The following is a 16,600-nucleotide window of genomic DNA, read 5'->3' as shown; positions in this document are numbered from 1 at the left end:
GAGTTCAACTAAGTTTTGGCTTCTGGCTCTCAGAGTTGGCCTGATTTCTGCTCATCATATTCTGAGAAATAGAGCCTCATCCTCACTTTACACACTTTGAGATAACATTAGGAAAAAGATGTTAGAGCTGGCTTTCTTGCATTAAAACAAACAAACAAACAACAACAAACCTGTGAGTGATTGCTAACATGAGTCTGTAAATGATCCCGTTAGATTTGAGGGGTTTTTTAAGGCATTTGAACAGTTTTTCATATGATCAGCTAATGAATTCAGCACAACTTTTCCAACCCCAGCCCTGTTCTCCTGGTTAGCACTTTCCAGGTTCTTACTTTGTGATGAACAAGCTCTCCCTGGTTAATTATGTATATATTTAGCTACTGCATGTGTTGGGCTTATTATTGTCATCTAATTAGATGTAACTTGAACTGCTTGCTTCTAGAAAAATCATTAAAAATTCTTTCCTAATGACCTAGAGATGACAAAATGTCTGTAAAGTGTGAAGACGCCAACGACACAGGAACAGCATTCTTACAGCATGCTAATCCAGGTGCCGCTGCCATCTCATTAAACGATATTTTGCTGTCATTAACATTTTCACCAAGGAATTGCAGTTATAATTTCCTTGTCAGCTGTCTCTAGATCACTTTACCTTCAAAACTAAAGTGCCATATAAAAACATTAAATTGGATGGTTTAATTAAAATGGTTGTGTGTGTGTGTATGTGTGTGTGTGTGTGTGTGTGTGTGTGTGTGTGTTTAATGAAGAAACATATCCAGTGTTCTGAGATCTCATTTACTGTGCTTCACTTTTATTGTTTGAGTAGATTAGTGCCATGGGCTTCCAATATTAATATGTATCTTCTGAGATACATCCTCAGAAGCACAGTTAGCAGAACGTGTAGCATGGGCTCTTAACCACCACCAGAGAAGGAAGGAGCCTACCAGCACAGGTGCATTGGCTACATGTGGGCTGTGCTCAAGAGAAAAGCAGAAACAGCCAATGTATAAACCCAGGTGACCAGAGTGAACAGATATTATTTTGAAATATCTCATTTTGGGGGATTTAGAATTCTTATTTTTTCTCATGTCATAAACATGTTCACTAAAATAAAGAATGCTAATTCAGTGAAACTTTTGGTTATGGCCCCCCAAAGTACTGCTTCATCATTTTTATTATTCTTTGTGACTTTTGGTACACTGTGAATTTTTAGTTCAAGTAAAAATATAGTCTGATACAAGACAGAAGTAGAGATTATTACCAAAAGTGGGTTAATGCCTTTTTATTTTTTAAAAGTTTATTGTATTTGTTCAATCAAAACATGTTGTGTATAGTAGCTATAGTAATATAAAAATACTAAATTTTTCTTAGCATTTATTTTTATAGATACTTTCAGGGATTATTAAAAATGGCTTACAAGAAATTATCTGGAGCATCAATCACTTTGTCTGTGTGTCTGTATTTTTAAAATAATGCTTCTTTGCTTTAGAGTGTTTCTAAGAGGAGCTTAATATCATCTTCTTTATTATAAATACCTGTATATTAAAATAATAATTTTCCCAGTAATAATTTCTCAGAATAATCCTCTTCCTTATACTATCTTCATATATAGGAACATTTAAATCCTGAGTTAACATATATTGGCTTTTTATATATTTTGACAAACTTTCCTTTGCTACAAGTAATAAATAGCATCAAAAAATTAAGGGCAGGTACTGAAGAAGTATCTCAGTGGTTAAGGATACGGCTGCTCTTCCTGAGGACCTAGGTTGGATTCCCAGCACCCACATAGCAGCTCACAATAATGTATAATTCCAGTTCCAGAGGAACAGGTGTCCTCTCTGGCCTCTTTGGGCACCAGGTATACTCATGGTACACAGCAGCCAAAATACCTAGACACATAAAACACAATTGTACAATCTGTTTCCACTCATAATTTGTTTTTATTTGTGTAATAGACAGGGGAGTATTATTCTAGAAAAATGACACACAGATGGGAAGTCCTGCTTTTTCTTAACTCTACAGAGGTTTAAGCAAAACAGTTCCCCAGGAAATGAAAGAATTAAATTTTCATGAATCCATTGAGAAAATGGGAAACCATCCTGCCTGGCCAGTCAGTGCCCTCCAGCCGCGTGCCTGTGAGTGTGTGCTGAGAGCAGCAGGCGCCCACGTCACCACATACAGACAAGAGCATTGGCACATTCTGAACTCTACAAGTTGGCAGCTTTTATTTATTAGAACCTTCCCAGAGCATTTTCACGTGCAGAAGGCTTAAGTCCACTCAAAATCTGTACTTATCCACTGCTGGTCCTCCTGCCTGCCACTGTCCTCTGCCCCATGCTCCACAGTGCTGCTCTTCTGTCTCTGTTCCTGTGCCTTTGCTCAGTCCTGCACCCAGAACCATCTACAACTCTCACTTGGCTGTGTTTGTTCATCTTTTAGGGTGTGTCTCATTTCATTCTGTTTCTATCGCTCCCTGCCTAACCTGGGGACTGTTGGCTGTAGTTTGTCTTCCTTATTCCTTTCTATCTCTGTCCCAGCCTGGCCTCAGTTTGAGATGGGAGATGGGATCTCACTATGTAGCTCTGGGCTGCCTGAAAGTCGAGATTCTTCTGCATCCGTCTCTTAAGTGACAGGAACTATAGGAATGTTTTGCCACAGTCCTTCTGATAGGACACTGCTACTCACCCAGAGAATTAGGGAGCAGCCTTCCAGGAAGTTTCCGTATTCCAAGCATGCTTTGATTCCCTCGAGATAGCGAACTGTTCTCACAGGAAGCAGAGGAGCCAACACTTCCACAGAATAGCCCAAAAAGCAGGACATGGGCTGGAAGGGGAAAAGAGTGTGTTCCCTCCAGTGTTTCCCTGCCTAGGCAGATTCTTGCCATGGATTGTCAGTCCTCAGAGCCTAACTATTCCAGGCAAGCTCTGGACAAAAGCTTCATTCCCAACCTCTCCACTGCATCTTGATGCATGTTTAATATAGCATCTGTTTCCTGCTGGTGTACTTTCTACATCTGTCTTCCTCACAGAATACCATCAGATAATAAGCTACAGACATGTAGTTCCATAGCCTGGCACCCTCCACAACACTTCAAAATCTTTGGCTGAGATCTGCTTCTAAGGTCGGATGTTATCTGTGTCAACGTAAAAAGAAGTAATATAGATGCACCTGTGGGGGGTGGGGGTCTCACAAATCACCTCTGTTCACATGCTGTTGATAGAACTAGGTACCATGACCAGAACTACTTATAAGGTGGCTAATACAAGGGAAGGATCATGTGTGGAGACCAGCCAGCAGTGTCGCCTGTGGGAGGCTCTTGTTGAAATTATCAGGGAAGACACTTGAATACTTGTATATCAGAAACTCTCAATGAGAGAGGTACTTTTCTTTTGAAATACAGTGCTGCCTTACCTATACTAAGCACAGAGAGTACTTTCTGAGCAGTTAGGGTATACATGTCTTCACGCCTTCTCTTCTCTTCACTAGGACGGACGTATAATGATCTGAACCAATATCCTGTGTTTCCATGGGTGTTAACAAACTACGAATCAGAGGAATTGGACCTGACTCTCCCAGGAAACTTCAGGGATCTGTCAAAGGTAACAGTTAACTGTACAGGTCTCTACTGCACAGGGGCTACAACAGAAAGGGCTTCTGTCCGTGTACGTGCTCACTGGAAGTCTGTGAGAAAGCCGTCCCCTCTTCTGCAGTCAGTCTGTAAGTCTTGTCAACACACTCTGCAGAAGCTGCACAGCCTCAGTGATATTCTCAGCACCGTCAGAGGAAATGTGGATGTGAGAAAGCAGGTTCAGGAGGAAGTTGTTCGGGTTAATCACGGGAACAATCCAAAGTTGGTGCAAAGCGTGGCATCTGTTGAATCCCGTGCTATGGTCCTAGGATGAGAAAGGCACACTGTCCTGACCACAGTAACAGGGACCTGGTGTGACGGGCTTTAGCACTGAGGACGTAGGAAGGGGAATTAGCAGGATCTGTTCAGATGGAGAAGATGGAACCCCTCCAAAGGACTCATGAGGATGAGGGACACAAAGAAGACTCTGGGTAGGTTAACCTCATGTTCAAGAGAGACGTTAAATGGATGACACACCGTAGTGCAGCTGAGATGTAGAGGTGTCTTCAGAGCAGCTCAGCAGCCTAAGCCTCCATGAGTACTATGAGTCATTACCCCTGTTATTAAACTGGGCGTGCTCGGCTACGCCAGCCTGTCACTCAAATCCCATTCCACACTTACAGAGCAGGGCGTTAGGAAAAGCTATTCACTTCCTCTTTGCCTCACTTTCTGAAATGGTGATAAGCAGGTCACAGTGAGGAGTTCTGATGAGTTGGTGTGGATATGTGGCCTGACACAATTATCGCTATCTACATTGCTTAGAATTCTCAGTCACTGCCGTAAGCCATGTGCTCTGAAGTATCTTCCAGGTGCAGCGATGCTAGTAAGAGCCTCCTGTTTTTAAAGGTATGCTGCACAGACAGACAGTTTACAGGCTTGCCAGTGTAGAGGGGTACTCGCTGGGCACTAACACAAAACCTACTTGATGCAAAGGTAAAAACTTCTAAGTCTTGTCTCTGTGGCCAGAGAGACATGCCTTAGTCTCTGTGATAACTGTCTTGCTGTCAAGCTGACCTGCACGAATTCCTCAAGAGAGAGTAGTCTCTGACTACACACACACACAAGGACCATGGTACATTGCATGCAAATGTCATATACTAGTTACTTTTTATCTACTTGATATAAACACTAATCTTGTAGGAAGAGGAAACCTCAACTGTGGAATTACCTCTGAGATTGGCCTGTAAGAATGTCTGTGGTACATTTTCTTAATTGCTAGTTGACATAGGACGATCCAGCCCACTGTGAGCCACCTCTAGGCAGATGGACCCTACCTGGGCTTTATAAGAAAGTGGGCTGAGCAAGTCGGTAAGCAACGCTCCTCCACGGCCTCTGCTTCAGTTCCTGCTGCCTGGTCCTTGCCTTGAGTTCCTGCCCTGACTTCCCAGGATGGTGGACTGTGTGTGACCTGTGATTGAAATCAAACCTCTCCAACTCCAAGTTGGTTTTTGTTTGTTTTTGTTTGTCATAATGTTTTATCATAGCAAAAAAAAGCAAATTAGGACACTTCATATGCTAACTACTACTATATTACTATAGTTATCTAAGATTAGTTTTTTAAAGGCAAAACTAAAATCCAACTATAATATTATAATCAAAGGAAACTCATGCACCAAGATTTTTTCCTTTTCTCCAGTCACTCTTTCAACAAATACTTACTGTGTACTCATGGGTGTGCAGAAAAAAAGGGCTCTACACAGGGTGGGTGAGCCCAGTGGGGATGAGTCAGATTAGCCTCTTGCAGTGAGATCAGTCCTAAAGAGAGATGGTGGCTGGTTCATAAGAGTACAAGACTGGCAGTGGTGTGCGTGCGTGAAAGGAACTATGGGCGAGCGTGCGCAGATACTCCCAGGTGGCTGAAATAGTATACGGCCAAAGAAAGTAGCGCTGCTTCTGAGGATTACAGGAGAGATGAGCTAGAGTTTTGCTAGTGGTAACAACTTTAATTTACCCATGTCAGAAGTGAAACCATTGGTTCAGAGGGGCGTGGTGCTGATGACTAAACTGAAGGCCCTGTGCCTGCACCTAGGCACACCCAAGCCTTCGCTTTGCATTTTAAGACAGGGGTTTCAGTAAGTTACCCATGTGACCTGCACTCACTCTGAATCCAAACAGAACTGGAACAGGGATACTTCTGCCTCAGCCTCCCAACTGGCTGGGGTGACAGCCTGTGCTAGTCAAGTAACCAGAAAAGCTGTCCAGTGTGTGCCTCCTTCGGCAGGGCTTTGCCTTTATGGCACTCATACACTTCCCCAGTTTTATGAAGTGTGAAATAAAAGGCAGCAGCAAACCTGAGTCTATCAAGGAACAGGAGCAGCCTCCTTTTGCGAGCATGGCATTGCCCCTTGGTGCTGCTGGGCTGGACCAAGGACTGTCCAGTGGGAAAGAGGTAGCTTTGATTTCAACTATTCCATTGCCCATACCCATGCATTAGCAGTCTGTCACACTGACAGGGTGGGAAGTGTTAGCAAATTAAAGCCTCTTGATATGTTAATAAGTTACCCTTGCAGTGTTGCCATGCCTCACTGAAGTTCTCAATCGGAACTTCTGTACAGATGGCCTAGGACTATCCTTTATAAAGCCCACTAATACGCAAGACTTTAATGTATGAAAACATAAGAAAGTGCTTTTAGAGTGTAATATTCCTGGGAGCAGAGACTACCATGGGTAACACCAGTCCTTCATGAAGAGGTGCCACCAAGAAGCACATGGACTTCTTGCAGTTGGGATACATAGACCATGTGGCAAATCTGTTTCCCAAAAACTTATGAAAGAACTGAGATTATTACATGTTAATTACTGGGAATATTTTAATAAGAGAAGTAATTTTTAAAGCAAAGATTAGGATTCTCGATGCAATTAGTACTTCTAGAATTTATGCTAACATTTGAAGTCCCAAATAACTTTATATTCCTTACTGCTTATAATATTAAAGAAACTATGAAGTATACAAACACAAAAAAATTGTTTTTCTTTATACTACCAATTAACACTGTCTCTGTGGCTTCTAATTATGCCAGGCACCTTTTGAGTTAAAAAACTTTTTGGAGAGCTCAGCTCACATTGGCTCAGGCAACAACACATCAACATCATTGGCTCTTATTACTGCTTCAAAAGAATCCCAGCGCAGCCAGCCTCATTGGAAGAAATGGAAACTTGTTCCTCGGCATCTGTCACTGATGCTGCTTGTGAGGGGGAGGACAGCCACTTGCAGATGGAGCTGGAGGTCAGGCCAGGATGAGCTAGGGCCCGGTCTCCCTTGGGTGATGGGGAAGGACCTGAGCAGAGACTTTACATTCTTGTTCCTGAAGAATAGAAAGGAAGTCACCCTCTATTACAAAGAGTGGACTGAAATACACCTGAGACTTGGCTCTTTATGGTTACATGAACAGCAGGTTGGACTTGTACACACCTGGCAGTTGCATAGAGAAGTTTTGTGGTTTTGATGTCAGAAAGACCTTCAGGTATAACCTTGACCTCTGGACATAGCCATTGTTTAGGCAGCCACATACTTCTCACAGATCAGTATAAGATAAGGTAGCTACCAGGAAACAAATGAAGCTTAAGCTTAAAGACACCTCACTTCTCTTCCTTTACTTTTCCCTCAATTTTAGGAACCTAGTGTTAAGTTCAGAGCATGTGTAAGTCACATTTCTTTCACTGAGACAAAATAACGAAGATCAACATAGTGAAGGAAAAGGCTTATTCTTGTTTTTGTCTTCAATATTCAGTCACTGGACCCTCTTGGGGGCCCTGTGGTAGTATAACAGGATGTACCAGAGGGGCCTGGAGTTAGAGGAACCTGTGCACCTCATGGAGGCCAGAAACATAGAGAAGGGGTTCTATAAAGGCATGCTTCCAGTACTCTTCCTTCCTTCCTCTGGGCTCTGCCAGAGCAGTACCTCCCAGCTTTGTGAGGGGTCCTTTGAATTCAAAGTATGACAGAAAAATTGTTTAAATCTCAAATCCTATGAAACCTGGAGCCACTGCCAATACAAGGGAAAAGCTGTCTCCACAGTAACAATAGGTGCCTCCCACAAGAGGCAGGGCAGAGGTCACAGGGCTTATAGACACCGAGACCCACCTCATCATGGATATTCTCCCACACGAAATCCAGACCTATAACTCAGTAGCTGTCGTTTGGGGTACATTAGGTTTATTTATTTTGTGTGAGTGTGGGCACATGCACATATCATGGTGCATGTATAAATGTCAGGACAATTTGGGGAGTTGGTTTTCTCATTCTACCAAGTGGGGCTTAGGCTGTCAGACTTGGCAGCAGGTGTGTTTACCCACCAAGACATCTTACCCAGCCCTCTGCCTTTTCCACATCTTCTTCAAATAGTCTAACGGTATTGTTGAAATAAAGGGATTTTGTGCTCTCTCTCCCTCTCTCTCCCCAAGTCTTACTTCACACTCATGTGTGTAAATGTGTGTGTGACCTGTGTACACACCACTGCATGTGTGTGGACCCCTTTGAGAGTTGGTTTTCCATCCACTACGTGGGGCCCCAGGTCTGAACTCAGTCTTCAAGCTTAGCAGCAACCCCTTTAATCTGCTAAACTCTCTCTCTCGCTCTGTTTTCCAAATAAATATTTTATATCACATATAGTGTTGCTTTATATATTTGTAAATATATATTACTACTGTATATTAATGTAGTGTTTTTAATTTACTTTTGAGAATTTCATACATATATTCAGTATATTTTTATCCACCCTTCCCTCCCCCAGTACCCCATGAACTCTCCACCACACATCTCAGTGTCTTCTTTTCTTTTTAACTTTATCATAAGCTACTGAATCCAATCAGCGCTGCATGAGCATGGGCAACCTACCAGGTGTCACATGCTCAAAGGGAAGCTGCTGTCTCTACAACAGCCATCCCCTGCTAACAGCTCCTCAGCCAGGCATCCGTCCTCATCCAGGCTGTTGCATTGCATGGTTTGATCTTGTAAATGTAAACATAGCCACTATACTTAGGTGAGTGCAGTGGCCGTGTCATTTCCAGAAGACAGCTTTTTACAGCACTGGTCCTCATTCTCTGGTTCTTACATTCTTCCTGTCCTTTCTCCTGTAACATTCCTGACGCTTGGTAGGCGATGGTTGACGTAACTGTGCCACAGAGGGCTGAACACTCACTTTCCCAGTGCTCTGACCAGTTAAATGTCTCGGAATCAACCTCGAAAAAGAAGCCTCACTGACCGGTGCTGAAAGCGGCGCTAACTCTGCTTTCACTTCTTTTCTTCACTGGGTTTCCACAGTGAGGCTTCCAGTCTGCCATATCTCCCAGAGGTCTAAACAACAAAATACAAGTTTTCTATTGGATATTGTAAAGCAGCATCTAATATCTAACAAAAGCATGCGGACAAACATTTAACTTACCGTTTTTGCAGGATTATGCAGACAGCACCAACAAATAAGAAGTGCAGTAAGTAACCATGATGTGAGCTGGAGCCCGTGCCTTGCTCTTACAAAGTCCATTCCATAGTCAGGAACATAGCACTGGGTTCTAAGTTCACAGGAAACTAAGTCTTTGGGATGTGTTCTTTTTACTGGATTCTTAGAAAAGTAGCCCTAGGATTATGAAGCTGTTTTCTTCTATTAGTCTTAAAACTGAGAATAACAGACCTGAACATCAGAATGTCTCTGCCCAAGCTCTTACAGAGTTGGCTTGCTTCCAAGCTCTCCCACCTTGCTTCCTCCTCTTTAAAATGACCATAGCATGCATATTGATAGTACTGTTGAAGGGCCTCTGTACTAGTTTTGGGTTTGTCGATGATTTGTTTGTCTACTTGACACAAACTGGGTCATTCGTCAATAGGGAACCCGAACTGAGAAAATGCCTCCGTCGGATTGACTTGTAGGAAAGTTTGTGGGTTATTTTCATGATTAATGACTGATGTAGGAAGGCCCAGCCCATGGTAGATCCTAGAAGGTATAGGAAAGATAGCTGACAGCAAGCCTAGAGAGCCATCCAGTAAGTGTGACTCCTGCCTGGTCTCTATTTCATTCCTGCCTCTAGGTTCCTATGTTACATTTCTGCCCTAACTTCCCTCAGTGATAGACTAGCAGCTGGAAAATGAAGTAAACCCTTTCCTCCACAAGTGGCTTTTGTCATAAACGTTATCACAGTAGGAGAAACACTAACTAGGACAGCCTCTCCTGTCATACCTTGTGGGCAATGGGCATTCAAAGTGATGGATACAAAGTAGATTTCTAGTCACCCCTGAGTATCTCTATCTGAGGCATGATTGATTAAAAAGTCTGGTGAAAGAGCCCTTGATCATTTTTAATTCAAGTAAGATAAAAACAAATCATTGAATAATACATTTTCATGCCGCAAACTGTTTATCTTCTTAAATGCCAAAACCCTGACCCTGAGTGCTTATTAAAACTGGAGTTAATTTGCAAATTCATCTGGAATAACAAAAAACCCAGGATAGCTAAAGCTATCCTCAACAATAAGAGGACTTCAGGGGGAATCACTATCCCTGAACTCAAGCAGTATTACAGAGCAATAGTGATAAAAACTGCATGGTATTGGTACAGAGACAGACAGATAGACCAATGGAATAGAATTGAAGACCCAGAAATGAACCCACACACCTATGGTCACTTGATTTTTGACAAAGGAGCCAAAACCATCAAATGGAAAAAAGATATCATTTTCAGCAAATGGTGCTGGTTCAACTGGAGGTCAACATGTAGAAGAATGCAGATCGATCCATGCTTATCACCCTGTACAAAGCTTAAGTCCAAGTGGATCAAGGACCTCCACATCAAACCAGACACACTCAAACTAATAGAAGAAAAACTAGGGAAGCATCTGGAACACATGGGCACTGGAAAAAATTTCCTAAACAAAACACCAATGGCTTACGCTCTAAGATCAAGAATCGACAAATGGGATCTCATAAAACTGCAAAGCTTCTTGTAAGGCAAAGGACACTGTGGTTAGGACAAAACGGCAACCAATAGATTGGGAAAAGATCTTTACCAATCCTACAACAGATAGAGGCCTTATATCCAAAATATACAAAGAACTCAAGAAGTTAGACCGCAGGGAAACAAATAACCCTATTAAAAAATGGGGTTCAGAGCTAAACAAAGAATTCACAGCTGAGGAATGCCGAATGGCTGAGAAACACCTAAAGAAATGTTCAACATCTTTAGTCATAAGGGAAATGCAAATCAAAACAACCCTGAGATTTCACCTCACACCAGTGAGAATGGCTAAGATCAAAAACTCAGGGGACAACAGATGCTGGCGAGGATGTGGAGGAAGAGGAACACTCCTCCATTGTTGGTGGGATTGCAAACTGGTACAACCATTCTGGAAATCAGTCTGGAGAATCCTCAGAAAATTGGACATTGAACTGCCTGAGGATCCAGCTATACCTCTCTTGGGCATATACCCAAAAGATGCCCCAACATATAAAAAAGACACGTACTCCACTATGTTCATTGCAGCCTTATTTATAATAGCCAGAAACTGGAAAGAACCCAGATGCCCTTCAACAGAGGAATGGATACAGAAAATGTGGTACATCTACACAATGGAATATTACTCAGCTATCAAAAACAACGACTTTATGAAATTCGTAGGCAAATGGTTGGAACTGGAAAACATCATCCTGAGTGAGCTAACCCAATCACAGAAAGACATACATGGTATGCACTCATTGATAAGTGGCTATTAGCCCAAATGCTTGAATTACCCTAGATGCCTAGAGCAAATGAAACTCAAGACGGATGATCAAAATGTGAATGCTTCACTCCTTCTTTAAAAGGGGAACAAGAATACCCTTGGCAGGGAAGAGAGAGGCAAAGATTAAAACAGAGACTGAAGGAAAACCCATTCAGAGTCTGCCCCACATGTGGCCCATACATATATAGCCACCCAATTAGACAAGATGGATGAAGCAAAGAAGTGCAGACCGACAGGAGCCGGATGTAGATCTCTCCTGAGAGACACAGCCAGAATACAGCAAATACAGAGGCGAATGCCAGCAGCAAACCACTGAACTGAGAATAGGACCCCCGTTGAAGGAATCAGAGAAAGAACTGGAAGAGCTTGAAGGGGCTCGAGACTCCATATGTACAACAATGCCAAGCAACCAGAGCTTCCAGGGACTAAGCCACTACCTAAAGACTATACATGGACTGACCCTGGACTCTGACCTCATAGGTAGCAATGAATATCCTAGTAAGAGCACCAGTGGAAGGGGAAGCCCTGGGTCCTGCTAAGACTGAACCCCCAGTGAACTAGACTGGTGGGGGGAGGGCGGCAATGGGGGGAGGGTTGGGAGGGGAACACCCATAAGGAAGGGGAGGGGGGAGGGGGATGTTTGCCCGGATACCGGGAAAGGGAATAACACTTGAAATGTATATAAGAAATACTCAAGTTAATAAAAAAAATATATTAAAAAAAAAACTGGAGTTATACATTTACTCAGAATGAAATGGGTCTTCTAATTTATAATCTTATTTTTTTCTCTGGCCATTTTTATGAAACCAATGAAGACCATGGAAAAGAGTTTTTATTTAGATTTTTAACTATACAGCACATGGTCAAATCTCACTCGTTATAGATTGTATTTATTGTTTGACAAATAAAATTGTCTGTCATTGACCAATCTTTTCAGTAGCAGCCACCAGCAGGTGGAGATATTTTTTCCTTCAATTTATATAAATATTCCTTATGGAAATGTGAGCTTTTCATAAAATTTGTCTTGAAACAGGATACATATTACTGCCTCCGTTATTTCTATACACTCATATGAATTTGACTTCCAGGTCCTAGTGGTTACATGATTTTGACATGAATCACAGTCTCTGCTCATTAAAGTATAAATGGGATTTTTTATTTTCCAGCCGTGTCTTCTGATAGATGAAATAATTTTATCGCAAAGCCAAACACTGACATGAACAGAAGACATTACACATGTCTTCTGTACACACGTCCATGTACACATATACGTGCAAAAAACACACTTAATCACTGAGTGGGTAAAAAATCTATTTTGTTAACACAGGAGTTGTTTGACTCCCAGATGAGGATGGACTTAACCGAGTCCCACATTATTATGCCACTTAGCAGAGGAAGTGATAATGCCTGAGGCTTTGAAATGTGGCAGAGCAAATGCGTGTGCTGAGGTGTGAACGTTGCTGGATGCCAGTGCACATGGAGTACGGGAGATTAAGCTGGAGAGTGAGCAGCCCAGAAATCAGCAACAACTTCCTAGTTCTTACCTTTCTTTTCCTCCATAAATAAACATATCCAAAGTGAACATTTTATTAGGTTAGTGTATAACCTGCCTGATGATGAAGTTTCAAATGGAAAAGTATTAAATGTATCAATCTTTTTAAATTAGAGTCATGAAATTTGATAATTTTTGACAGTCTAGTAAATAAAAATAATTTAACTGTATTAACATAACTATAGTAATTAAGTGCTATACTAATTATACTTATTAATTATAAAATAGCTGTATTGACATTAATATAGTAACTAATATAGTAATGATTTGGACAAGTTTGTCAAATTAAACAGGCTTCAATTCAAAAGATACAGTTTTACAGGAATCCAGACTGGGTCAGTGTTGTGAGAACCTGCTATGGGGACATCGCTGTTGCACCCTGCTCTGGTGTTGATCTGACCAGCTCTCAGTAGTATAGCAAGGAGGCTTTTGTAGCCTATCAGAGAGGACTTTCTTCCAATATACTAGCAGCCAAGTTTTTTCAGTCAAATTTTATCATGAGCCAATCAGAGTGGCCACATAGGATAGACTGATAGACAGTTTGGTTCTTAGGGCTCAGCCTACCTGCAGCAGCTATTCTAAAAATGAAAAGGAGCAGTTCATTTAGGAAGGAGGACTGAGCAGAGGGGCTTGTGTTGGAGAGGTGGACCTAGATAGACCCACACACACTGGGAGTGATTGCCCACTCCCACTGAGTGTGCTTTTTACAGATGCTCAGTCACTGCACTGCACTCCCTTTTCTGTGATTCCTCAGAGCTCTTAGTCCCTTGATCATGTACCCTAAATGTATCCACCTCATTGTCTGCCTTGCTTAACGACTAAATGTTTTGTCTAAAATGCCCACATGGAAGTTTGACATAGAACTCTATTCTAATAGGTCTTTATTCACACAGTGTCTATCACTCGGCAAAAAAGAGCCAGGCACTGTACTGGGTACTGATAATTCAGACATGAATAGATTAGCTGTTTCATTTAAGGCACTGTCCACTGGGCAAAATGAGTCACCTCACCAGTACTAGGCACTGGCTGTGAAGCCTGCACAAGGAAGTCTGAACCCCTTCCAAAGCATGAGTCAGATAAGGGAGACAGATGTAAAGAGTGGGCGAGGGGCCTGTAGGAGTGAATCCTGCATTGTCATGAGATAGTTTTCAAGATGACGTCAGATGGTTCATGACCAGAAAACTGGAAGAGATGAGAATCTGGGAGGCCTCTTGTATAGATTCTCTAGCCCTGTTCTTTCAGTGAAAGAGGAGATAACTTAGATACATCACAAGTCCTGATGTGAAAGGAGGTGCAAACACCCAGAAGACAGAGAACAAACACACTGAGTCAGCTCCAAGCTGTTTCTAGCACAGCACAGCAACTGGATCTCCGAACTTGAGAGCTGCTCGCTAAGTTTGAGATCTGTAACACAAGGGCATAGGACCAGGTCAAGGTCTGACCCTTCCCTCCTTTTCTTTCTTCCTTTCTGCTCCCTTCCTCCTCCCTCCCCTCTTCCATCCTCCCACCCTTCCTTACTTCCTTCCTTCATTCCTTTCTCCCTCCCCATATTTCCTCTCTCCCTTCCCCCCTCTTTCCCTCTCTTCCTCCTTCTGTCCTTCCTTCTTTGGGCCTGATCGTAAAAGGTCTCCATGCCTAGCTGGTTCCATCAGTTTCTGAGGTTCTTTGGAGGACAGGAAGCAAAGAGGCAGTTGTGAAGGGGGAAAAAACAAAAACAAAAATGGCAGAGATCCTAATTTTAGAGTAAGCCATGAAGCTGTAGCCCAGTGGGGTGGACAGAGGGGTCATCAGGTCCCTGTTTCCTTCCGGTGATGTGAGGCAAAAGGATGTAGTGTAGACCCCAGACACTTGTGTAAATCACATTAAGAAGTGGATGAGAAAACTACGGCATGCAAATATACGGTGTCCTTGGCAGTTATAGTGGCAGGTAGTGGCCCACAGCAACATTTAAGTGATACATAGAATGTCAGTGCTTTGAGCACTGACATGCACACTTCCAGGTTTTAGTGATGTACCAGAAAAAAAGTGCTGAGATTATTGTAATGGACATGTTTTTCCTTGAAAGCCTCTTTAATTATTAAAAATTACAACGTACTTTGATGAAACTGATCATTCTTTGAGTTGACATTTACTACTTACTCAGACCAGATCAGCTTTGTATCCAGAGCTTCCTTTCAGTGCTCTAGTTTATCATAACTATTTCCTTAATGACGATTTTGTTAGTCAGTTTTTCTTACCATATAGATGTTTATTCCAAACAAAAAAAATGACTTGATATAACTTAGATTTTAAGTAGAGCATATTGATAGATCAAGGCTAAAGGATCAGAAAGAGAAGATAGAAAAAAATAAAATAGGAAAAACACTCAATTATATATCAAAAGAATTCTCACCCAAATATACAGGCAAAGTACAGCCTGTTCTATTGTGTGTTTGCAGCAGTTATATGTATGTGTGTATATATATATATATATACACACATATATATTTATATATATTTAGATAGATAGACAGATGATAGTAGATAAATGAAAGATGAATAGATAAATACCTTAAATGATGTAAATCTCTATGCAAGCATCTATTAGGATATTTTTCCATACCGTAAAGTCGCAGACTTGTTTAATAAAAGAAACTTTTTTGTGACACTCTGGTTTGAGGCAGATTTTTCTCCTGGATCTTTGGGGAGTGGATATAAGAGATATAAGTAGAGGGTGGGACATCATCTGTTCAGTAGATACAGCAGTGCTTCGCTGCAACATAAACAATCGTTGCCCAATTTTACCAGGAATATGAATGTCTGGACATTCTCTTGAGATATCAGTAGCTCTAGAGAAAGCCATGTAAGTTTACTGACCTTTCTGAAGCCAGCATGGCTTTATAGGTAGAGAAGTCACAATTTTAGTCTCTACCTGCATGGTTTTATGTGACATGTCAGTGTCCTTTTACAGCACCAAACAGCAACAGATCTAATAGCAAGTTTTAAGCTCTCGAAGTGGAAAGTACAGCAATGGCTGTGTCTAAATGCCACCGGGGATGAGAAAGGAGACTAAACAACATATCAACCTCAGTAAATAGAGCTATGTGTTTTCATCAAAATTTTTAACCACAGTCATCTGCCAGATTCATATGGGATTCACATGTATACTCACTTAAGTTTTAAACAGATGCCAGACTTTGAACCACATCAATAGAGAGGCAGACAGGTATTAACAGGGGCAGGAGAGAATCTGATGCCTCTCTGGATTGAAAAAGAAAGAGGGCCATCTTCTCAAAAACAACTGGAAGCTTCTTTTTCTTTAAAAAGTTTGTTTCTTAAAAAAAGTTTGTTTCTTGACTGCTAGAAACAAAATAATTTTTAAAGTAGTAATTATAAATGAAATTGTTTACACTTTATTTCAGAAAACTTCACTAGGCAAAATTTATAGCTTCTCTAGGCTAAATGTCAAATCAGTAATATATTTTAAGTAGTGAAGAGAGGTTTGCAGACTTTAATACAGTGCAGCTGTTTCATAATGACTCCAACATCAGCGAAATGAGCAAAATAGAAAATTTAAATATTTATTTTATCCTTTGGGGGGTAGTTGAGAGGAAAGGCTGGAAGAGATTAGAGGACTGGCTATTTCCTTCTTCCATGATGTTTTGTAGAGTCCTAGGGAACAAGCAGTATCAGTGTAAGGTTGGTCCTCCTCTATGGGCAGATGGTCTACA

The 16,600-nt window shown here is 41.6% G+C and overlaps 1 protein-coding gene across 8 annotated transcripts in view; it reads left to right on the top strand.

The window, feature by feature from the left end:
• The window catches only part of Nbea (neurobeachin), a 559,026-nt gene that overhangs the window by 472,533 nt on the left and 69,893 nt on the right, over positions 1 to 16,600 (top strand). For all 8 annotated transcript variants that reach the window (NM_001427608.1, XM_063282102.1, XM_063282100.1 and 5 more), the window contains one exon: positions 3,487 to 3,599. In NM_001427608.1, the coding sequence (NP_001414537.1) occupies positions 3,487 to 3,599 (113 nt within the window). The remainder of the gene's footprint in view (positions 1 to 3,486; positions 3,600 to 16,600) is intronic.

The sequence above is a fragment of the Rattus norvegicus genome, chromosome 2 (assembly GCF_036323735.1).
Source record: "Rattus norvegicus strain BN/NHsdMcwi chromosome 2, GRCr8, whole genome shotgun sequence".
In the NCBI taxonomy this organism is placed as follows: domain Eukaryota; kingdom Metazoa; phylum Chordata; class Mammalia; order Rodentia; family Muridae; genus Rattus; species Rattus norvegicus.
Note: the sequence above shows the minus strand (reverse complement) of the source record. Positions and strands in the feature narration are given on the sequence as shown.